The sequence below is a fragment of the Pogona vitticeps genome, chromosome 5 (genome assembly GCF_051106095.1).
Source record: "Pogona vitticeps strain Pit_001003342236 chromosome 5, PviZW2.1, whole genome shotgun sequence".
Lineage (NCBI taxonomy): Eukaryota > Metazoa > Chordata > Lepidosauria > Squamata > Agamidae > Pogona > Pogona vitticeps.
The window spans coordinates 158,697,881-158,721,855 of record NC_135787.1 but is presented as its reverse complement, the minus strand read 5'-3'; the positions used below and the strand labels follow the sequence as shown (position 1 = coordinate 158,721,855).

The 23,975-nt window shown below is 40.1% G+C and overlaps 1 protein-coding gene across 5 annotated transcripts in view; it reads left to right on the top strand.

Moving 5' to 3' along the window:
* BLTP3B (bridge-like lipid transfer protein family member 3B) overlaps positions 1–23,975 on the top strand; it is a 55,658-nt gene that overhangs the window by 11,671 nt on the left and 20,012 nt on the right. For all 5 annotated transcript variants that reach the window (XR_013536663.1, XM_078376069.1, XM_078376068.1 and 2 more), the window contains exons 4-13: positions 2,686–2,777; positions 4,349–4,538; positions 5,626–5,766; positions 6,805–6,975; positions 7,861–8,041; positions 12,136–12,219; positions 12,918–13,100; positions 14,413–14,531; positions 18,527–18,668; positions 19,704–19,897. Coding sequence is in view for 4 of the 5 variants with exons in the window: in XM_078376069.1 (XP_078232195.1) it covers positions 2,686–2,777; positions 4,349–4,538; positions 5,626–5,766; positions 6,805–6,975; positions 7,861–8,041; positions 12,136–12,219; positions 12,918–13,100; positions 14,413–14,531; positions 18,527–18,668; positions 19,704–19,897 (1,497 nt within the window). In the remaining variant the exon portion in view is untranslated. The remainder of the gene's footprint in view (positions 1–2,685; positions 2,778–4,348; positions 4,539–5,625; positions 5,767–6,804; positions 6,976–7,860; positions 8,042–12,135; positions 12,220–12,917; positions 13,101–14,412; positions 14,532–18,526; positions 18,669–19,703; positions 19,898–23,975) is intronic.

Sequence of the window (23,975 nt, the reverse complement as noted above, 5' to 3'; positions counted from 1 at the left end):
GGGGTGAATCCGAAACCCGAGAGTGGAGACTGAGGCTGAGAGAGGAAAAGGAGGCGGCAGAGAGAGGAAAAGAAGCCAAAAGAGCATGGCATTTGGAGGAACTGAAGAGACTGGGCTGATTCCCGGACCTTGGGATTCCAACCCAGGGGAGGGATCGCTGATATGGGGGTGGTCCGGAGATGAGGAAACCCTCCCCCTTCTGATACCTGAGATGGATGAAGATGAACTCCAAGAATCTGAAAGGATTTTGGCAGGTCCACGGGAGCACAAGTCTACTAACCCGTTTGAAACTGACGTGTTGTTACCCCTGTCTGAGTCGTTGCTCCCACAAAAGTTCACCACAAGTTTTCATGATGTTCCATTACCGTTACCAAAGTTAATAAATACAGAAACTTGTTTTGATTTAAAGATGTCTCCTGGTTTATTAGGGGAGAGGGAGGACCCGTTTAGTGAACCTTCACAGGCATTGGTGGGATTAAGTTGGTAACAAAGTAGAAAAAAATGTAGTTGATTTTTTTCCTAAGAGATAGGGAACACTGTTTATGCTTGTAGGAAGTGAACAGATGAAAACTAACAAAACTAAATGAAAACAATAAGACTTTAGTGTGAGGAGATCAAACTTCATCTGGGTAACAGATATCGAGTTGGTTAAACAGTACTTTTCCTTATACATATTGGTATATTGGGAAGCACTGAGGAATTTATAAATGGTTACCATCTTTTTTTTTATTATTTTTTATTTTTTTGATTCTCATTCTTCTCCCCATTCTCTCCCCTTCGGATACTCCTAAGATGATATTTATGTTTCAGATCCCTGGGTAGTCACACATCAGTTATCCTGTGAGTCACCGACCTTTAATGAGACTGTCTTATTAAATGCTAGTCTGACCTTTTGAAATGCACTTGTTCTTGTGCTAATTCTTTTCAAGCATTAGAATTTAAAATATCTAAGCTATAGTCTCTAGCAGGCTTCTAGTACTATGTCTTCCAAATTAAAGAAGAGTTTGACATGAAAGCTATTATGTAATGGCAGATAAGAATGATTGTCATTTGACATAAACTCCACACAAGTAACGGCAGAGGGGGTGCTTGAGACCCTAAAAGAGACCTTTTTTGTGTATGAGTTTTCAAAAGCTAAATTTACATATCAAGTATTACTGTGAAAAATAGATTGTCCCAAGTGATGAAATTGTATCAGGACTTCTAATAATTATTACAAGGCAATTCATCCATTTTTGTTTGCATACTACTGCTGGCTTTCTTTTTTGACCTTGACTGCATTACTGAATTTGACACAACTCTGGGAGGCAGTGGAAGATGGGAGGGCCTGGCATGCTCTGGTCCATGGGGTCACGAAGTTGGACACGACTAAATGATGACGACGCATTACTGGCATTCATGGAATGCAGTTTGATAGCTTTTTATTGAGGAGTGGATGGGAGCTTGCATTTATTTATAACAGCTAAGGTTACATTGTATATAGTACTGAAAGTGTAGAAAATAAATCTCGTAGTGTCATTTTTTATTTTTTTTTACAATTGTGTTTGGAAAATGCCAGGATGAGGGTTACCGAAACTGATGTTTGTTGTTACTTTCTAGTATAAATATCTCTGTTCACAGTTTTACTAGCTTTTATACTTTCCTTGGCAAGCCAATCATATTTGCTAAGTACTGTTTAGAAGAGAACTTTATGATGTGAAAGATCTCCTGCATGGTGAATTAGTACAGGGGAAGAGCCCTAGAGGAAGACCATAGCTGCGATACAAGGATATCTGCAAGTGGGATCTGAAGGCCTTAGGAATGGACCTCAACAGATGGGAAACCTTGACATCTGAGCGTTCAGCCTGGAGGCAGGGGGTGCATCATGGCCTCTCCCATTTTGAAGAGACACTTGTCTAGCAGCCCTAGGCAAAGAGGGAGTCCTGAAACCAGCAAAATCAGGGAGCTGGACAGGGGACAGACTGTATTTGTCTTCAATGTGGAAGGGATTGTCACTCTTGAATTGGCCTTCTCAGCCACACTAGATGCTGTTCCAAATCCTCTATTCAGAGCTTATTACCATAGTCTCTTGAGACTGAAGGATGCCTAATCTAAAAAAACCTATGATGTGAAACTTAGCTAGCCATGTCATCTATAAATAAATGATAGATGGTGAAAATGTCTTGACCTAATATTAATACAGCTGAGTAAAATGAATATAATATTCTACTCATTTTTAAGAAAAAGAATTTTTAATTCCCTTTTTTTAAAATTTGTGAGGGAACAAGCTAATCACTAAATTCTGAGTGCTGGAGAAATTCATGTGACATCTAGACTGATTTCTAGATGTCGATATTCGTAAAGTTCTTGTTATATGTTGTCAAGTAATGTCAATCCTATGATCCTGAAACCTCAGTAGGATTTTACAGTTGGATAAAATCAGGTAATAAAATTTAATATTGTTATTTATACTCTTACCTTTTCACTGAAAAGGCTGGTGCATATTAATATTTAACATAAAACTGAAATAATACATGTGATTTGATTCTGAGAGTTTGAAGTAGAACATGTAAACCAAATTATTTCTGAAACTTTTTAGCATTTATTCTTGAGATCTTACTAAAGCTTTAATTCTGTGAGATGGCATTTATTTAGCATGTAGTTCAGCACATTTCATTTGTTCCAAAATTCTCTTGCATGTTCAAGTCACTGGACAAAGTAATAATGGAAATGAGTACATGTGAAGAACCTCGTGCCCCTAATGGACCATCTCCAATAGCAACTGCATCAGGGCAAAGGTCAGTTACTATTTAATAATTCAGTGGATTCTCCCTGTGCTTATCATTAAAGTTGAATTATTGAAGCTGAGATGGGGGTGGCTGGCTCTTACCTTAACAAGACTCAGCTTCTTTCTCTATGGGTGGCTACCATCTCTACCTATCTCTCATTGTGTGGATTAGTTGTTCTTTATTAGGGTCCAGTCAGTATGTTACTTGTCATGATGATGGGATATGTAGTCAGAGAAATGTATGATGGAGTCAGACAGGTTCTGTGTGAAGATGATTTGAGAGACTTGGGAATGTGTTTTTCTAAGCGCCATGAGAGTGTTTTCCTGAAGACTGTTAAAGCCAGGATCCAGATATCGTGAAGGCCAAATGGAGAGGCCCCTGGAAGACTCAATATTCCAAGCTTCTTAGAGAAGAGATAAACAACACCTGGACTCTCATGGGAATAAGAGGAGGAGAGAAGTGGTATAACCTCTAAAAGTTAATTGGTTAACAGCCAGAAAGGCCATGAAGAAGGGAGGAGTTAGGAGGGTAGAAAATGGACAATAGATTATGTGAATGTAACCGAATGTGGTTCATTGAGTTCTGTTCTGGATCTTTTTCCATGATGATGCTATGAGCATGTAGCTTGAAGGAGAGAGGATATAAATAAAGGAAAAAGAAGGAGGTGGGGCTAGCCCACTATAGCCCTCCATAGTTTCAGCTTTTTAGTGTGTATTATTTTAAATGGGAAATAGCTATCTTATTTAATTGCAATGATCTTTGAATAAGTTTTTTGATCCCAATGCTTATGCAATATAAACTGATTTCTAATGAAACTCATGTTTCTAATAAAAATAAATTATAAAAATCCTTACAAAGGACTGGTCTCTTGAACAACAGGGCCTGGCTAAATCCAGGAAGGGAGAGGGCCACAAACTAGCTATCATTTAAGAGTCCTACCTAACTCAGCTCTTGTGAATTCTAAGGAATCACAAAGCCCATGTGCCTGTACTTGCAAAGTACTGAGTAAATGTAAAGTGTTTTTTTCAGGTCAGACTTGTTCAAAGGGCTTAGGCTACTCACTGCTGAGGTCTTGGGACTTATCCCAGCGCAAAGGTGGTAGATAAGTGCCTGTCGAACTCTCTGGCTGAATGCCCAGCAGCCCTTTAGGGGGGTCCAGTGCATCACATTGCTCAACCAAGAAATATGCCTTCTACCTCTTCCACTTCATCCTCAATCTTGCCTTCAATGAAACATTGTAGTATATTGTATTTGTCATGATGAATTATGTGTTCAAGATACAAGAGTGTGTATTTTTAAATAATCAACTATTTCATTCTGTTTTCCTATCTGATGAAGTATCCTTTTATAAAATAATTAGTCCATGGGATGTGTAGGACTCTTCTATATGTCTGCATTTCAGAAGAACCAGTTTACAGTATGTTAATTCTATGAGGACCTGTATTCTTTTACTGGTCTTTTATCAAGTCCAGTACTATTTTTCTTTTAATTGCTTGTGCTGTCTTTGAAATACCTGTTAAAATTTCCATATGTATATATACTAAAGTTTTGATTCAAATGTCTGCATTTTATTTCTTCAGCGGGTATGGTTTTGCAGAAAAAGTTGTAGAAGGAATATCTGTTTCTGTGAACTCCATTGTAATCCGAATTGGAGCAAAAGCCTTCAATGCTTCATTTGAACTTTCCCAGTTGAGAATATATAGTGTAAATGCAAATTGGGAACATGGTGATCTAAGATTTACTCGGTTACAAGATTCTCAGCGTGGTGAAGTAAGTCTCATTTTAATTTTATGATAAGCTTTTTAATTCTTTTTAAATTTTTTCCTTAACTGTTGTTTATTTTCATGTATTATATCCTTTTGTAGAATCTTCCTGTTTAGCAGTCTTGGCTAACCAATCATCTGGCTATTAATTTTATTTAAATCTCAATCTTAAATTAATCCTAATGGAAGCTTATGATATTAAGACTGTTTTGCACATCTGAAACAGTCTCGAGTGGCACTGTTAACTTAGAGATTTCTTCAGTGCTATTTGGATTTCATGAAGGTTTAAGCCGATAATTAACAAGCCAGTTCATTTATTCTGGTTTGTGGGAGTTACACCTATTTTATAATATGCAAAACTTGTTGCTAATGGAACTGTATGGATGGAGGCTTTTTATGGACCTTGACTGTACTGAGAACAACACCACTTGTAAAGGGGGGATGAATTCCATAGGAGTCAAGAATATAGAATCTGCTTGTATACTTCATTGTGTTCATATCATATGTTATACTCCAGCTGTAGGAGATCATAGATCCACACATGCATAACTTGATCTCTGAATAAAAATAGTAGATGTGAAGGTAGCTGGTATGTTAAACAAATGTGACTTGATTATACATTAAAATAATCACTTGGGAATCTTTTATAGGTATCTTTCTCCCTCAAAGTGTATATTTTGCGTTGCATCATATTCAGAAATCTAACAATAGGTTTCTCTGCCATTGCTACTGTATTAGGAAGGAACCAAACTCTTCAGGTTTTGTTCAGAGAAGATTCATTCTAAGTTCCATTGATTTCAACAAGCTACTTGCGTGTTTAATGTGCTTCATGGCTTGAGTATAAAGAATATTTGTTCTAACTTTAAATCAGTCACACAGCATAAAATAAAAAAAGCTGAAGTACTGGCTACTTGAAGCCTATTCCTTTTGCTTAAATTTATCAGATAATTATTTCTGTTTACGAAAAAATGTAAATACAGTATTTTTTTCCAACTGTTGCCAAGTCCATCTGGGATCTAGGAATCAATGCTCTTTAAAACTTCATACATTTCTCCAACAGATGTTTAAATCTGTGTGTGTTTGTTTTATTTCAGGTATTGACATTTAAAGAAATAAACTGGCAGATGATCAGAATAGAAGCGGATGCAATTCAAAGCTCTCAGCATGAAATAATGAGTGCTCCAGTTCGCCTGATTACTAACCAGTCCAAAATTAGGGTCACACTAAAAAGAAGGGTAATGTTGAATATAGATATGTGATGAATTCATGTATTCCTGAATGATAATAAGTGGGAAAAGTTCCACAGAAAAAGTATATGCATTTTATTGCTTAGCATAGCAAGCTGCAACTAGCAACAGGCCCTTTGAACCAGTGGAACTTGTGGTAAAATTGATTCGCCATATCATCCCACTGATTCAGTGGGCCTACTCTAGTTGTGACTTACTATGCTAAGAAGCAGGATTTTGGCCATAGTTTCTTACAGATAGTTGTTTAATTTTGTTGCCGTCAGGTTTACATTGACAGAACTGTTAATCAGAACTTACTAATGAAGATATCTGTCCTTCTCCTGAGTCTGCAGAAATGCTAGGGATCCTGATTCTGATTGGTCTCTAATGTTGATCATAACGTCACAGTGAAGAACTTGCCTGTCCTCTTGACAAGCACACCATTGGAAATCAAAGCCTGGTCACCGCTGAGGCTTGCCAAAGTTTGTTGATCATGTTCTACAAGTATGAGACATTAGTGGTTGAGGAAATTAATTGCTGTAAATTCTATATCTATAGAATGCGATGGCTAGCTTTCCATTTTTAAAATGTATTACAACATGCCCTAAGGTTTATTTTCATTCTTACCAGTTCTTACTGATTCAGTATAAATACTTTATGCATGGTTCATTTGCTAGTTGCCTTGAGATTGCAAATGGAATGGCACAACATACATTCAATGCACAGAAGCTTATCTGCTTCTAAATCAAATAGTATTCATCTGTTTTTTTTTTTGCACACATAAAATGCTTACATGGTTGTTAAGATGAGTGTCCAAAGAAGGAGTGCTCTGAAGTTTAATGATGCAATCTCATGCTTGCCTGTGTGAATGAAATGTCTGTCAGCAAGGGTTATAATGATGCAGAAATGATTGAACAAAGGTTCTGTTTTGCTAGTAGGATTTTTATACTTTGTGTTTTCCCTTTACCCTTATTCCATAACTTTATACAAACTATGTATCCTCCATATGTATCCTAATATTTTTGTCACTTTTCTTCCCACAAACAGCTAAAGGATTGCAATGTGGTGGCATCCAAGCTGATTCTAATATTAGATGATTTGCTGTGGGTTTTGACTGATTCCCAATTGAAAGCTATGGTGCAGTATGCCAAATCTCTTAGCGAAGCAATAGAAAAGTCAGCTGAACAGAGAAAAAGTCTAGCTTCTGAACCCACTCAAGTAAGTTTGTCTTATGAGACTGCAAATTCAGCCAAGAAGATTATGAGAGATACTTAAACATTTGATAAAATTGGACTTGCATGAAGCTTCCAGTGGTGTGAGCTTTATATGTCGCAACCCTTTGTTTGCTTGCTGTAGAAGGTACATCTGTAAAGACTAAATACAATTTCAGATCTTACATGCTTTGTTATTTAGAGCATTGTACAGCTTCCCTGTTATAATTCAGAAGAATTGGGCCGTCAATATGTCATGTGAGGCTAATGTGGAATTGTTACTACAGATGTAATGGCTGAAATCCCATTGTAAGTTGCAATAGTCATAGGTCCGTTGAATCAGTCAGCATCTCAGGAGTTATTATTTTATTTATTTATTTTAAAACTTTAATATACACCTATAAAACCTATGTAAGTTCTGTTCTTTCAATAGTGTTTATTAGTGTTTATTAAAGAAAAAAAATATTAAGACTGTACAGGTCCCAGACCTGCAATGTATATTAGCATAAGACATTCAGGCTGTCACTCTATATCTATTTATTCAGGAATAAGACTTCTTGAAATTCTGGGATTTAAGAAGCGTTTTAAATACTTCTCTTTTAGAAAATTGAACTTTAAATCCCTCTAATAATATTTTGCATTTGAAGTCCCATATTCATCACGGTGCCTTGGCAGCAGTAATTTTATTTATTTATTTATTTACAGTTTTTTTTAGCCGCACCATTGCCAGTGTACTGTACTGTTTTCAAAAGTTTCAATGTATTGTGACTTGTTGGTGACAACTAATGTGTCTTGCAGCCCATTAAGGGCATATTCTAAATGCAATATTTGAAAGTTTCCTTAATGTGAAAGTCTTAAGACATTTCTGTAAAATTATATGTTTGAATTCCAGAGTTCTACTCCTGCACCCAGTACACAGCAAGTAAAAACACAGCAATCATCAGCAGCTGCTGATCAAAATGATGCAATTGTGAAACTATTCAATGAATTTGATGTTAAGGAAACTTCTTATCATCTAGCAGTTTCCCACTTGGATCTGCATATATGTGATGATATTCATGCTAAGGAGAAAGGTAAGCATTTTAGTTGGTGCCATCATTTTAGTTAGCATTGCAGGCTTTGTTTTATCTGTCAGATACAGTCATGTGAAAAAGAAAGTACACCCTCTTTGAATTCTATAGTTTTATGTATCAGGACATAATAAAAATTATTTGGTCCTTAGCAGGTCTGAAAATTAGTTAAGTACAACCTCACAGGAACAACAACACATGACATATTATTTACTTTTTAAATAAAGCTAAAATGGAGAAGCCGTGTGTGAAAAACGAAGCACACCATTTCTGCTTCCATAGGAATTAAAAGACTAAGTAGCAGTCAAGTGCTGCTAACCAAATGCCCTTGAGTAACTGATCATCAGCAACTGTGACCATCTCTATAAAAGCCAAAGTTTTAGCAATTTGCTGGTCAGGAACATTCAGGTGTGTGTTGACTCAACGTGAAAAAGGAAACACATCAGCAATGATTGCAGAGAAGCCATTGTTGATGCCCATCAATCTGGGAAGGATTATAAAGCTATTTCCAAACAATTTAAAACCCAGTGAGAAAGATTATTTACAAGTGGAAAACATTAAAAATAGTTGCCAGTCTTCCCAGGAGCAGACATCCAAGCAAATTCACCCCAAGGTCAGACAATGCAATGCTCAGATAAATTGCAAAAACCCAAGAGTTACATCTGAGGCTCCACATGCCTCAGTTAGTATATTAAATATTAAAATTCATGACAGTACAATTAGAAAAATACTGAATAAGTATGGTTTGGAAGGATTGCCAGGAAAAAGCTCTTTTCTCTAAAAAAAATGACAGCACTGGTTAGGTTTGCAAAGTTGTTTCTGGACAAACCACAAGATTTCTGGAATAATGTCCTTTGGACAGATTAGACCAAAGTGTAGATGTTTGGGTATAATGCACAGTGGCACATTTGGTGAAAACCAGACACAGCATATCAGCATAAACGCCTCATACCAGCTATCAAGCATGGTGGTGGAGGGATGATGATTTGGGCTGGTTTTGCTGTCACAGGATCTGGGCATCTTGCAGTCATTGATTTGACTATGAACTCTTCTGTATACAGAAGGATTATAAAGTAAAATGTGATGCCATCTGTCCGAGAACTAAAGTTTGGCCGAAATTGGGTCATGCAGCAGGACGGTGATCCAAAGCACACCAGCAAATCTATAACAAAATGGCTGAAAAGGAAAAGAATCAAAGTGTTAAATGGCCCAATTGAAATGCTGTGGCAGGACTTTAAGGGAGCTGTGCCCACAAACTTCAGTGAACTGAAGCAACGTTGTAAAGAAGAATTACTCCAAAATGATGTGAGAGACTGATAAAGTCATACAGAAAAGTATTAATTCAAGTTATTGCTGCTAAAGGTTGTTCTATAAGCTATTTAATCATAAGGTCACACATGATTTCTCCATTTTGACTTTATTTTTGTAAAATAAATAATGACATGGTGTAAAATGTCATGTGTTGGTCCTCTGAGGTTATTTACCTAATTTTAGGACCTGCTAAGGACCAGATGATTTTTATTGTGTCCTGATGTGTAAAGCATAGACATTTGTTTTTCACATGACTATACAGTGGTGCCTTGACTTACAGACATCCCTAGTTATGAAAATTTCGAGTTACGGAAAGCTCCAGCTGCAAAATGTTGGTTAGACTTGTGGCTGGAGCTTCCACTTACGAAAGGAAAAAGGCAGGAAAACCCTGGGTTTCCCCGCCGCTCTGACCGCCACTGCTGGGGAAGCTCAGGCTTCCCTGCTGCCATGACAGCCGCTGCTGGGAAAGCCACTTTGACCGCCGCCACCGGAGAAGCCCGGACTTCCCTGCTGCTGTGACTGCTGCCACCGGGGAAGCCACGCTGACCGGTGCCGTTGGGGAAGCCCAGGCTTCCCTGCCACTGTGACAGCCGCCATGGGAGGCCTCCCAGGGACCGCCGCCACATGGCATAAACAAAGACATAAATGAAAGGGCCAAAATGTACAGTGGTGGGGTGGCTCCTTACCTGTGAAGGGCTCTGCTCTGGTCGCCAGGAACAGGCCAGCCAAAGTCAGGAGGCAAGTTGCAACTTTCCCCATAGTTCCTTCCTCCAGAGAAAAAACCCCTTCCGGACCTCCCAGGTAAGAGGGAGGGGAGGGGAAGGAAGCACCTCAGCCTCCCTCCTGGCCCTTTCTGGATGGTGGTGAGCACCCGTTTTGTTTTGAGAAGCGACGCCCGAAGGACGTCTGTGCCCTCAGTGCCAGCTCCAGGGGAGGAGAACTTGGAGAAAGCCCGCGCTGCCTGTTGCGCCCGTCTTCCTCTGGGACAGCCCTCGGCTAGCGTCTGGCCCTCTTTGCAAAGCCCACTCTTCCTCTCGGTTCCAGTGCCCCCCCGCTGCCTCGCTGTCCCATGGCAGGCAGCTGAAAGCAAGCTGCCAAGTCACGCCAAGCGCCTACAACGCCGTCTTTCCCCGGCTAGGGGGCAGGTGGCATCAAAAGCAGCATCCCCGCCAGCTGCTTGCCTGACCACTGGGGTGGAAGGCACCGCTTGCCTTCTGGCGAGGGAAACCTAACAGGATGAGAGGAGGCGGGCCAGTGGGCGCCGTGCGCGCCAGCCAGCCAGCAGCCAGCAACTGGGCGCCAATGCCGGCTGCATTGAAAGACCGGGAGACCAGTAGAAGGGAACAAAGTGAGGCATGGCTCTCTGGTGAGGGGTGACGAAGGGCGTTTGACACCCCCCCCCTCCTGGAATCCGATCAACAATTCAGTAGGTATCACTAATAAATAGACTCCTACCTCCACATCCTTGGGATGAATTGATGGGGCGGGGCAGAAGTTCTCTGGAAGTTCTCCCGGGGAACCTTGGGAGGCAGCTGTCACAGTGGCTGGGAAGCCCAGGCTTCACCGGCGGAGGTGGTCAATTTTGGGGGGGGTATTTTTTCTTCGGCTGGAACAGATTAATCGGTTTTCAATGCATTCCTATGGGAAATGGTGCTTCGATTTACGAAAATTTGGAGTTACGGCCATCCTTCCAGTACGGATTAATTCCGTAAGTGGAGGCAGCACTGTTAGTGACTGGTATTCAGACTCTTGTGGCTAGGAATTATCAGCCCTTTCCCCTCATTTTGTATTTTCTGCCTGTTTATAGTATAATACTCATAGTATCAAGGTTATGTGTCCTATTTAGAGATGGTCATGAACTGGTATTTCGCAGTTCATGCTGGTTGAGCTGATGGCTGTATAGTTGTTCCGCAGTTCAGTACCCTGCCCCCCCAGCAGGTGTCCAGTCAGAGGCAGTGTCCCGGCTTCCCTTCCCTGCCTCCTCTGGGTGCTGCCTCTGAGTAGGTGCCCACTGGAGGGGGTGGGGTGCCAAATTGTAGAACACCTGCAAAGCCATCAGCCGAACTGCTGAACCAGTGGTTCATGCCCATCTCTAGTCACATTCCTGTGTAATGGATAGGGCTTTGATGCAAGTGACAATAAGTAAGGGACAAAAAATAGGCAAGCTAGAAATGCAGTTAGTGAAAGAATGTACAAAAAGGGGGAAATGGCGGAAATCCTGTTGCTTAGTGTAGTAAGCCACAGCTAGAGCAGGTCCATTGAATCAGTCAGGATTTGGTGAGTCGACTTCTTTATAAGTTCCACTGATTCAATGGACTACTGTCGTAACAACTTACTATGCTAAGCAACAGGATTTCAGCCTATAAATGTTCTCATATCAGTTGACACAAAGGAGTAACCCCACAGCTGGAAAGACGCATTTCCCCATAGATCTTCATAGGATAGCCATTCGAGAGCTAACAAAAAATAGGAAGATGTTGCTTTAGAAGGCATCGATGAGAGGATGTTCCTTGTTAAGGAAAACAATAAATATCAATGGGTAAATTTCTGCTATGTAAAGTTATGCTGACATACACCAGATCTAACACTGGAAATCATTTAAATTATTTTAAAGTTTTCTATCTCTGCTTTCAGGTTCTGAGGCAGATGTATTTATTTATTTGCATTTATTTATTTCATTTAATTTAAATATTTCCAGCATCAGATCTGATTTTCTCCAGCTTAATTTTGCACAACAGGAATTTGCTCGTCGTATATGCATTGCTAAATATTGTGTTATTTTGCAGATGCAAACAGACGTGTTTCAGGAGGTGCTATGCAGCTATCTTTTAGTCAACTAACCGTAGACTACTACCCTTTTCACAAAGCAGGTAAGTTTAAATGCTCATTTGTAGTATTTATTGATCATATTTATATAAATTGTTTTAACAACACTAGTTTTTTGTAATTAATTTATGATTATAATTATCAAACCCTCTCATACTGAGTGATACATCTCCTGGCATGTGGTATGATATTATAGCAAATGAAATGACAGTACTGCAGATTTACTACCTTGTGTGAAAACTGTTCCCTCTTGAAATATTTACTTAAATATTTTGGAATTCTTTTTATAATGTTTTTAACATTTCATGTGTATTATAACCTCTACAACAATCCTGTTATCTAGTAAGTAGTATTAACCTTGTAAAATAGGCAAATGGCACCAATAGCTACTTTGATGGCTCAGTTTCTTATGTCTGAAATTCTATGTTAAAAAAAAAGAGATCTGCATCATTAAGCAGCAACAGAAGTGGGCTGTACTCTTCCTGTTTCTTGACTTTCCAGCTGGATCTGACAGGTCACCAGAGAAACCACTGTGGATTAGATGGGATTTTAAACTGATCCAGTGGAACTATTTTTGTAGTCATTAAGCTGTTAGTGCATTAGACATAGATATAACAGAAGTAGGAATTTAGAAATGAACAAGAATATATTCTTTCAAAATGGCTGTAAATAGGTTTATGTGGTAAAGAACTTTAAAACATACTGAAAACTCTGGAGTTGTTAATATGTGTAATATTTTTAGATGACAGCTGCAGCCATTGGATGCATTTTAGCGATGCTACCAAAGCCAGAAGCGGATGGGCAGAAGAATTACTACAGGAATTCAGAAACAATGTAGAATTGCTTAAGCAGGCTGTGAAGGATCACGGAGGAGAGTCTCCCACTGAATCCTCACCTCAGGGGTCTCCTCAGCACGTACAGACAGGTATCTCATTCTAGTCAGTATTATATTACTTATTGGGAAACATTGAATAATATTCCACTCAAACCTTACAGTGCATTTCATGGATATAGACTCCACTGAGTTGATTGGAAGCAATCGTGCAATTGCATTGGAAGTATTTGGTCATGATTTCTTAGCTTTTATATTATTTCCCCCTAAGAATTTCTCATTTCCCTGGGAGTGCAAAATCTAGTTTTTTCAGACTGGTGCTTAGAATACTAAAAGAAAAGACACAATGAGGTTGGAGATGCCTGCAAAAGTCTGACAAGTGTGAACACCTATACTAAAGCAAATATCATTTGCATTTTAGAAAACTAATGAATTTCCTGTTGCTAACATTGTTAAATTTAATTTGTATTTGACAGTGAAATCATAAATCAGAGATTTCACTGTCAAAGGTATAAGGGGTTTGAGTAGCATCTTCTTATCCTGGCATAGGCAGAACCTGTTAAGCTGGGTGATTTCAGAGATCTGCTGGTGGAAGGACCTCCGTGTTCAGCTGCTGTACTGGCTAAGATCAGCTAGCAGGAGAGCCAAAGAAGCGGGTAGAGAAGGGGTGGGATGAAGGAGGGCTCTATACCAGATTCAAACCTACTTAAGCCAAGATGATGGTAGGTAAAGGTAAAGGTCCCCCTTGACATTTAGACCAGTTGTGTCTGACTCTAGGGTGCAGTGCTCATCCCCATTTCCAAGCCATAGAGCCAGCATTTGTCTGAAGACAGTTTCTATGGTCACGTGGCCAGCGCAACTAGACACGGAACGCCATTACCTTCCCACCGAGGTGGGGCCTATTTATCTACTCGCGTTTTTACATGCTTTCGAACTGCTAGGTTGGCAGGAACTGCGACAAGCAACGGGAGCTCACTCCGTCATGTGGATTCGATCTTACGACTGCTGGTCTTCTGACCTTGCAGCGCAGAGTCTTCTGCGGTTTAACCTGCAGCAGCATCATGTCCCTAAGATGAGGGTAGTCCTTGGAAATTTCCAGCAGCCGGATAGAGGGATTCAGCATAGCGTCAGCTGAGTATAGCCCAGCTGGCCCTCAACCATCTTGGAATGGTTAGTATCCATGGTTATTTGTAAATTATATAAGAAAAGGTTTTCTAGGGTGTTTACAACATAGAGCAAAGTTTTAAAATCACAGTTGCATTCAGAGGCAGCAGACACACCTAATACATAGCTTTTACAATGTGTTTTGTAGTACAAGGTCAGGAGAGAACTGGAATCTCTCTCTGAATATAGTTAAGCATAAACTATATCCTGTTCATGATTTTATATCCTTTACTTCTTCCAGGCAAGGAACAAGTACCTAAAGAAATTGCTAAGCCTTCATCTATGTCATTGGAGCAACCAAAGGATAAATTAATGTCCAGCCCTGTGGTGGTTAGACTTGCAGATGTTAACATTTATCAGGTATATTTCTATACTAGTCACTGAAATCAGTTCTTCTGTTTCTTGTTGCAATAAAGATGTAATATGTATTTCTATGAAGTGTCTTGACGTAATATGACTGTGATTAGAGATACCAAATTAATCCATTTCGGATGGAATATGTGCTTCCCCCTCCCTCAAAATCAAGGTTTAAGATTATTTTGTCTCAATGATTTGTGTTTTAGCATCTCTTGAATTATTTCAATCTTGGGGAAATGAAGGTGGGAAAGAAAGTTGGGTTCCACAGAAAACTTTACTACTCTTCTAGCCACTTTTAACTTTGCACTTAGAATTCAAGTTGTTCATAGTTTTGTTTGAAGACATAGTTATGAAACAGTCTAGATTTATTCTATACCTCTTGGTTTCCTTACAGTTGACATAAATGTAGCTTTTAGAATTATACTTTCTGGGAGGCAAGGTTTTGTCGCAGCAAGACTGGTTGCGTTTTGGAAGAGCTCCTGAAACTGACCAGGACGCCTCTGTTTCGAGACCCCCAATGTAGGGGGCAAAGGATGGTCCGCTAGGAAAAGCGGTGTCTGAAGCAGCAGAGGCTACAGAAAGGGGAGAAAAATTGGTGGAAGCTGTCCCACCCACCCCCTGAAATATTTCTGAATGCATGGACCGAGATGGAAGCTGTGTTGGGCAAGAGCTTGGAACACTCCTTGCAGAGAGTGGAAGAGTACAGAATGATTTTGGAAAATATCCTGACTTGGACTCTTTAGTATGATGTGTGTTTTATATAAAGAAACCTTTATGGACCTAAAACAATGACACAGAAGGAAGCTGGTCTTAACGAGTTAATGAAAGTGGATTAGATCCTGTAACCCTTCAAGTTGTGGTAGAGTGAGCCTCCTCCCCCCCATCCCTCAGCCTTGATCAGGAAAAGGAGAAGAAAGAGAAAGAGGGAGGAGAGGAGAAAAATTATTTGGTGAATGAACTGTTTTAATCAAAGGCAAAGACTCACTTCTGTGAAATAGTTTAATCACATATTGTCTAATTACAATGCTGATGGAGGAAATTAGAATCAGAAAACACATTTTCGAGGGCTGAAGGAGCACACACGTGTACGCCCGCACACACAGGCTGAAGGGAACGGACCTCAGCCTGTGGCACTGAGCCTACGTCATTCACCGGACCAGATAAAAAGGCAAGACAGGCCAGATACGGTCTGTGGGCCACAGTTTGGAGACCCCTGTCTTAAAACACTCATGTTGATTGGTGGCTGCAAGAACATTTTGGCGAGAAAGAGGTGCTGACGTGTTTTGGATGGGCTATCTTTTGACTGTGTGGACCACAACAAACTATGACAAGTCCTTAAAGAAATGGGAGTGCCTCAACACCTTATTTATCTCCTGAGAAACTTATACGTGGGACAAGAAGCAACAGTTAGAACTGGATATGGAACAACTGATTGGTTCAAAATTGGGAAAGGAGTACGACAAGGCTGTATATTGTCCCCCGGCTTATTTAACTTATATGCAGAATATATCATGCGGAAGGCTGGACTGGAGGAATCCCAAACCAGAATTAAGATTGCTGGAAGAAATATCAACAACCTCCGATATGCAGATGATACCACTCTGGTGGCAGAAAGTGAGGAGGAATTAAGGAACTTTTTAATCAGGGTGAAAGAGGAGAGTACAAAAAACGGCCTGAAACTCAACATCAAAAAAACTAAGATCATGGCTGCTGGTCCCATCACCTCCTGGGAAATAGAAGGGGAAGATATGGAGGCAGTGACAGATTTTACTTTCGTGGGCTCCATGATCACTGCAGATGGAGACAGCAGCCACCAAATTAAAAGACGCCTGCTTCTTGGGAGGAAAGTGATGACAAACCTCGACAGCATCTTAAAAAGCAGAGACATCACCTTGCCAACAAAAGTCCGAATAGTCAAAGCTATGGTTTTTCCTGTAGTGATGTATGGAATTGAGAGCTGGACCATAAAGAAAGCTGACCGCCGAAGAATTGATGCCTTTGAATTGTGGTGCTGAAGAAGGCTCTTGGGGGTCCCCTGGACTGCAAGGAGAACAAACCTATCAATTATAAGGGAAATAAAACCTGAATGCTCACTGGAAGGACAGATCCTGAAGCTGTGGCTCCAGTACTTTGGCCATCTCATGAGAAGAGAAGACTCCTTGGAAAAGACCTTGATGTTGGGAAAGTGTGAGGGCAAGAGGAGAAGGGACAACAGAGCATGAGATGGTTGGACAGTGTCTGCGAAGCAACCAACATGAAATTGACACAACCACGGGAAGCAGTGGAAGATAGGAGGGCCTGGCGTGCTCTAGTCCGTGGGGTCACGAAGAGTCGGACATGACTAAAGGAACGAACAATGTAAATAATGTTGTTTGAATGAAAGGTGGGGCAGCAGCGACACCTGCTGGAAAGAAACTAGATAGCATCTTTAAGAAATTTGGAAGATGACAACGAAGGGGGGAAAGGAAAAGGCCCTGAGAGGCTCACCTGTGCAGGCACAAAATTTGAAATTATTGGGGCAAGAAACACTTAAGGATTGGCAACAGAACATTCAAAATATGTTATCCACAGGATTACATCAGAAACAAGGAGGAATGTTTCAGCTGTCTGAACAAATTCAAGATTAAGGTCGCAGATGATTGATATCAAACAACAAATTGTAAAAAATTAAAAAAGAAATAGCCAAAATAAAATAAACCTTTAAAAAGAGATTATGAATGCAGAGCTGGTAGTGATGCAACATGAAAGAAAACAAGATTAAATCAACCTGCTAAAGTTACAAATGGAGAGAGCCAGCCTCATATTCAGATTCCAGAATCTTCCAGAACAAAAAGGTGAAGACACAATATAATTGGTAACTAGCTTTTTAGCCCCACTTATGGAGATGCAACCAGAGGAAGTACAGAAAAATATAGATATAGCACGAAGAATTAATACAGCATACACCAGGAATAATAAACTTCCCAGAGAAAATGTTAAATTCACGAGAATAGTATTTTGAGGAAAAGTTGTAAGAAATATGCAAGATAATGGATCCACAATAAAAGGAAAAGAAAGTAAGATTTTGAAATATATTCCATGGCAGAGAAGGCAGAAAAGGAGAGACAATACATGGAGCTGACAGATTTCCTGAGAACAAACTCAGTTAATATAAGTGATTGATACCCGAAGGTCTCTCTTTCCAATTCCAGGTGCAGAGATATTCTATTAATTCAATGATGAAGGCAGAAGACTTTATGAAAAAAAAGGGGGAAATGACTGGGTAGGAAAGAAGAGAAAAAGACAGATGAGAAACAGGAAGAGGAGCAATCAAGTGGATCATTAGGACCAAACTCAGAAGGAAGTTCAGAATTTCAGCTAGAAAACCAAATGGGAAGCACCAAAGGAAAGTCCACCATGGAAAAGAGAGGATCTAAGAAGAGGAAAGAAAACTTTAATTAAAAAGAGGGATAAAATGAGCCTGCAAGAAACTCATATGAAAAGAATAGAGTAACAACAGACGTAAAAGGCTCTCTTTCTCCTGCCGCCAGGTTCCCGGCTTCACTGGCCGGTGCCTCTATGAATTTGAATTTCCCACCTTTTTCCCTTGACTTTTTTTTTGTGTTGGTAAGGGGAAGCTTCACTCACAAGTCGAAGCAAAATTTTTCAAGCAGAGCTTTTCGTAAGTTGAACATTTCGTAAGTAGGGACGTTCGTAAGTCGAGGCACCACTGTACAAAAAGAATTATACTTTCTTAGTTTATATTTTAATACGTGATATTATAACATGAATTTTACATTTACATTTTTAACATTCTTTTCATCATTGTGGTATTCAAGCCAATTATTCAAAGCATAAATGAATTGTTTCTTAAGTCATGTTTTAGTAAGGAACAAAACAGTAAGACAGCAATTTAAAGCTAAGAAACCCAGCACACAAATTGCAAAGTAGATTAATCATTTATTCTGAAATACCATGGAGGTTTCACTAGTCTTTGTTACTGAATTTCATCTTTTCAGGTCTCTACAGCAGAGCAGTATCGTTGTTCTCCTAAAACTCTTATTTCTTGCAATAAAAAGTCTCTATACCTTCCATCAGAAATGCCAGCCATTCATATTGAATTCACTGAATACTACTATCCAGATGGAAAGGACTTTCCTAGTAAGGATTTTTGTTCCGTTTTGATTTGTGTGTCTTTGTGTATGTGTTAATTATCTGTTAAGCGCACATTGTAGTTTTGGTGTAGCTGGAGTTGTGCAACTTGGAGGTAGTTTCCAGCTGTGCTGATGGTAGTTTAAGCCCTTTGGGGGAGGAGGGAAGTACAGTGCTGCCTTTTCCTCTTAGTGCTGCCAGGCCATTTGAAATTGTTAGTTCTTTTTTTTTCTGTCCAGATGCTTTTGGAAATGGAAGGAATAGACCTGAAGCTTGTGATTCAGTCTGTTAGTTGTACTTCTTTGATATTAGAAGAAGCGATGTAACTGAGAATTAACTCTTCTGTTGAGAATGCTCCCCCTGCCCACCCAGTTACTGAGTTTATAAGCGTATGCTCTTTGCATATGTACAGGCATATTCCACCCCCCTTCTGTCAAATGAATCTGGCTGGTATGTTATGATGGCTGCATAGCCAGATGGGGCTCCTGAGAAGTATGATGGAGTTATCAGTGCATTTAGGGAAACCTTCTAGAAGTGTAAAAAATGCTTTGCGAAGCAAACCCTAAGAGTAGTCCCTCCCAGGAGATCAGTTCATCCAGAAGAACAACCCAATGAGGACTGGTAATTTTCAGTGGCAGTTGAATGGTAACTATATGTAATGAGGAAGAGAACACAAAAACATGGGAAATGTTGGGAGTAGGATAGAATGAAATATCCTGAAAGTAATCATGACTGGGTGGAACACTGAATAAGAACACTAATCTCTGCAACATTTTCTTGCAGGTCTCACTTGTATTTATGTAGCTATCAAGCAACCATTTGCTTGTTCACCGTCAGTGCTTCGTTACCTTTCAGGCAAAAGTCATTTTAATTCTTCAGTAATAATATTCCATATGCAGTTAGAACATGAGCTTCCAAATCAGCTGTTCATTTGATTACAGTATTGGATTTAGAATAATTTTCATGTCCTCGATAAGATACTAGAGAGAATGGTACTAGGTTAAAAATGCTTTCAATGAAATAATTTGTTTTTATTTCCTTTAGTTCCCAACTCCAACCTGTACGTTCAGCTAAATGCTTTGCAGTTCACTCTGGATGAGAGGAGTATGCTTTGGTTAAACCAGTTTGTGCTGGACTTGAAACAGAGTCTCAGTCAGTTCATGGCCATGTACAAGTTAAATGATAATTCAAAGTCAGAAGAACATGTTGATGTCCGAGTTGATGGGTTAATGATAAAGGTACTGTTTGCAAAGATACAGCTCAATGTTGCTCAGTGTTATATTCCTGCAGTGAATGATGTATAAGAATAGCTACTTGAAGTAAAATAAATGTGTTGCTAATAAAGACCAGCTTCTGAATTACATATACATGACACAGAATATTACCTTCCCTCATCTCTAATTCTAATTGAACATTGGAAGCTTTTTAAATTGGAGCATGTTTTGGAAAACTTGTCTTTATCTAACATTGGGCACCACACAACCTTTCTGACTGTTGTGATCACATATGGAGCAATAGTATGCATGGCTATTTAACTTTCTATTAAGGCATCTGGCAGTTAAAAGGGAACATAAAACTTGAGTATCTTTTATATTGGCCTCTCATGCTAAAAGTTTCCAAGCTAAAATGAAGGAACTGGAATGCTTGTTAAAAAAAAGAACAGAGATGCAACAGGTGGGGAATCAGTTAATGTGGTTACCCTTGGGAAAGAATATCTACAGTGATATTGCTCAGTATAGCCAAGGTACATGGACTCTTTTAGCATAGTGTAGTAATCTCGAAACTTAAAAAAAATCAGGGATTTAATCGTAAACTGAATCCATGAGTTGATGTGAGGTGTTTTTCTGAACCATTTGGGGCATGGCCAGTAGATTCAGCTTGTATGTAAGTGAAAAGTTGCTTAGAAGCTTCAGACTGGTTGTGTTTAATTTCAAAATAAGAAAGATATAATCTAGCCAGTATTGTGTGTGCTGTTATAAACTCTAGTTGCCAAAATGTGTATCACAGTAAATCTGTTAAAGCATAAAATATACCAGCAAACACTACTATATTTTTGTGGTTTTATTTGCCACATATATTTTGTTCTTCTTAGTCTTCCATTAAAAATTTGCTCTTCAGTGTAATGAAGTAATCCCTCCAAGTCTTGTACTGTGCAAGCAGTTCACCATGCATGTGCCACTTCAGCATTCTTCTTAAATAAGCAAGACCGTACCAATTGGGGATTTCCAACCCTACACTCTACAGAAATCTTGATGGAGTCACATACCGACCCAACTTATTTTGGAATAGGAGCAGGTTACTTTTCTGTCACATCTTCCACTTCTGTTGTATGAGAACCATTTAATCAAAATGTGCTGTTCTGTATCAACTATGGTTTTTCTTCGTGCCCTCTGTGAATCACACTGTGGGTGATCTGCGCCTGCGCGGAGCCACTTCGGAATATTCTAGAGCTTCTGCGGTAGCAAAAAACACATTGCCCCATAACCGAACTGGCGGATCACCTTTATGATCCTATTTCCAAGGACACAACTACCCCAATCCATATTTCCATGCTACCATCTCTTCTTAGCTCAGCTCAGCGATCTTGGACTAAACCAGGCTCCTCTCATTCAGTCTCAAAGAGAATCGATAATCTCTGTCAGATACACGACCCTGGAGCACATTTTCTCCAAATTCGATATTTGTTGAGGCCTCGCAATCCAGATCTCGAAACCCACAGTCCCTTATCCCATCTAATAAAGACAGTCAAAGAATTGACTCTATGGGCAGGTGGCTTTACTCATCAGCGGCTTTTACTATGAGGGTAGCTAACTACCAAGGAGCTATGGGGGCTGTGACGCACCCAGTTTCCCTGTTTGTTTCTCTCCACAACCCAGGTTCACTTTCAGGTGTGACACTTATTTTTCAACTCTTTCTGCTGCCACCAGAGGAGTCACTCCTCATTACATCAAATATAACTCTTCAATCAGTATGATTCAATTAAACAATATTTATTAAAATGTTCACAAGTAAATCAGCTGTACTTTTATGACATTTATATTAGCTTGGATAAAATCATGTTACTTCAAGTATTTGTTCATTTCTTTTCTTGTTCTATATCTGTTACCCTTATCTAACCCAAGACTGGTCCCAACTGCCTAACTTCTTCTCTTTAACTGACATCTCTAACACAGACTCTCACTGAAATCTTCTCTAACTCTCTCTCATTTCTCTCTAACTAACTCATATCTCCAACTGAACTTTAACTGCCTTCCATTCTTCTTAAATAGCCTCCGTTCAGCCTCTTCTGTTCACCCATTGGTTGATCTGTCAAGGTTCTATTGTGATGGACAGGAGTGGTTCCTGACCTGTCTGTCACAGGGGCATATCAACACTTCCTTTGGGATAACATGGCCACTTTTCTTGACTCTTTACCAGAAGACAAGAAAGTGTTAGCACAAACCTTCCAACAGGAAGTCTCTCTGTCGCCAAACAGCAAATGTTCTGCCTAACACACAGTAGACGCCACAACTAAATCCATAGTTACCTCTGTCACACTCAGACTTTCTCCTGGCTAAGAACAGCCGGCCTTATGGAAGATGCCCGAGCACGTATTGAAGACTTGATGACATCTTAGACAATGTTCAGAAGATAAGTTCTGCCGGCAAAAGATGGGACATGTATCCCACTTATCAACAGCACCCCTGACACAATCAGTGGGAGGCACCTTACAACAGAGGTTCCAACACCAATCCCAACGTCAGAACTTATACACTACCGTAGTTTAAACAACACAAACAAAAACCTCACCAGCAACCTATCCAAAGGCGCAATGACCACAAACCCAAACATCATGTTCGACGTTTTCCCGACCGAGATCACAAATCAACCCCCTTTTCTCTCAAAACACTTACCTGCCTGGCAGTCTATCACCACGGGTTCTTTCCATTGTCCAAAACGGATACTGCATCCATTTCCATCAACTCTCTCATCACATTGTCGCTCCACTGTCCCAAACTCTACAAGAAGCGATAAAAAATTTGCTCATCAAGGACTCAACAGAACCTATATAACAAAATGACGTTTTTTCTCTTGTTATTTCACTGTCCCCCCCCCAAAAAAAAGAGGTTTACAACCTATTCTAGACCTCAGAGAATTCAATCAACATGTCATCACCACAAAATTCCATATGGTGACCCTTTAATACATTCTACCTCTTCTCAGAAAAAAACGTCTGGTTCACAGTCATAGATCTATGAGTTATATACTCCACATCTCCATCCACACCTCCCACAGACAGTTTCTTCAATTCCACCTCAGGCCCCAAGCTTACCAATTCAAAAAGCTTCCTTTTGGACTTGCAACAGCTCCCAGAGTCTTCACCAAGTGCTCGGCCCCAGTGGCTGCCTTCCTCAGACTTCAAAAGATCCTCATCTTCCCATACATAGACGACTGGCTCCTTGTAGCTTGTTCCCACCACAAAGCTCGCAGAGACATCCTTTTCACCTTATTCTTCCTTCGCGATCTCAGTCTCACAGTCAACATGCAAAAATCCAAAATGAGTCCTATAAGGGTTAGTCATTACATTGGGGCTTCCATAGACTCCACCCAAGCTCGCACATTCTTCCCACTTGACAAACAACAAAACTTCATCTCCCTTCTCCAAGGTTTCACACACCCCCATGCATTGGTTCCTGCCATCCTCGTCCAACATGTACTAGGTATCATGGCCTCCATGATCTCAGTCATACAACCCGTACGCCTGAAGATGAGGTCTCTATAGTCATGGTTCCTCACATGTTTCGACTCACTGACAGATCCTCCCAACACTCTTTTAAGAGTTACTCCTGAACTTGCTTCACAACTCCAATGGTGGCGTTTTGTCCCAAATCTGTCTATGGGATGCCCTTTCCAGCAACCCCGTCCTCAAATACAGGTCATAACTGATGCTAGCCTTACTGGCTGTGGAGCACAATGTGGCTCTCTAAAAATACACACCAATTGGTCCCACAGAGAATGTTCACTGCGCCTCAACGAATTAGAACTATTAGCTGTGATAAAGGCATACAAAGCATTTGGAAACGGCCTAGCTGGCAAGGTGGTCCAGATTGCCACTGACAACAGCACAGCCATGTACTATATTCTCAAACAAGGAGGCACACAGTCCCCAAGCCTCCTCTATTTGGCGGTCAACCTATAGGAATGGTGCCTCTCGCCCCACATATGTCTCACAGCTCTGCACATTGCAGGCCAAGACAACAACCTAGCCAACTCTCTCAACCGCACAAACTCTCAACCCCACGAGTGGGAATTAGATCACACAGTTTTCTACCACCT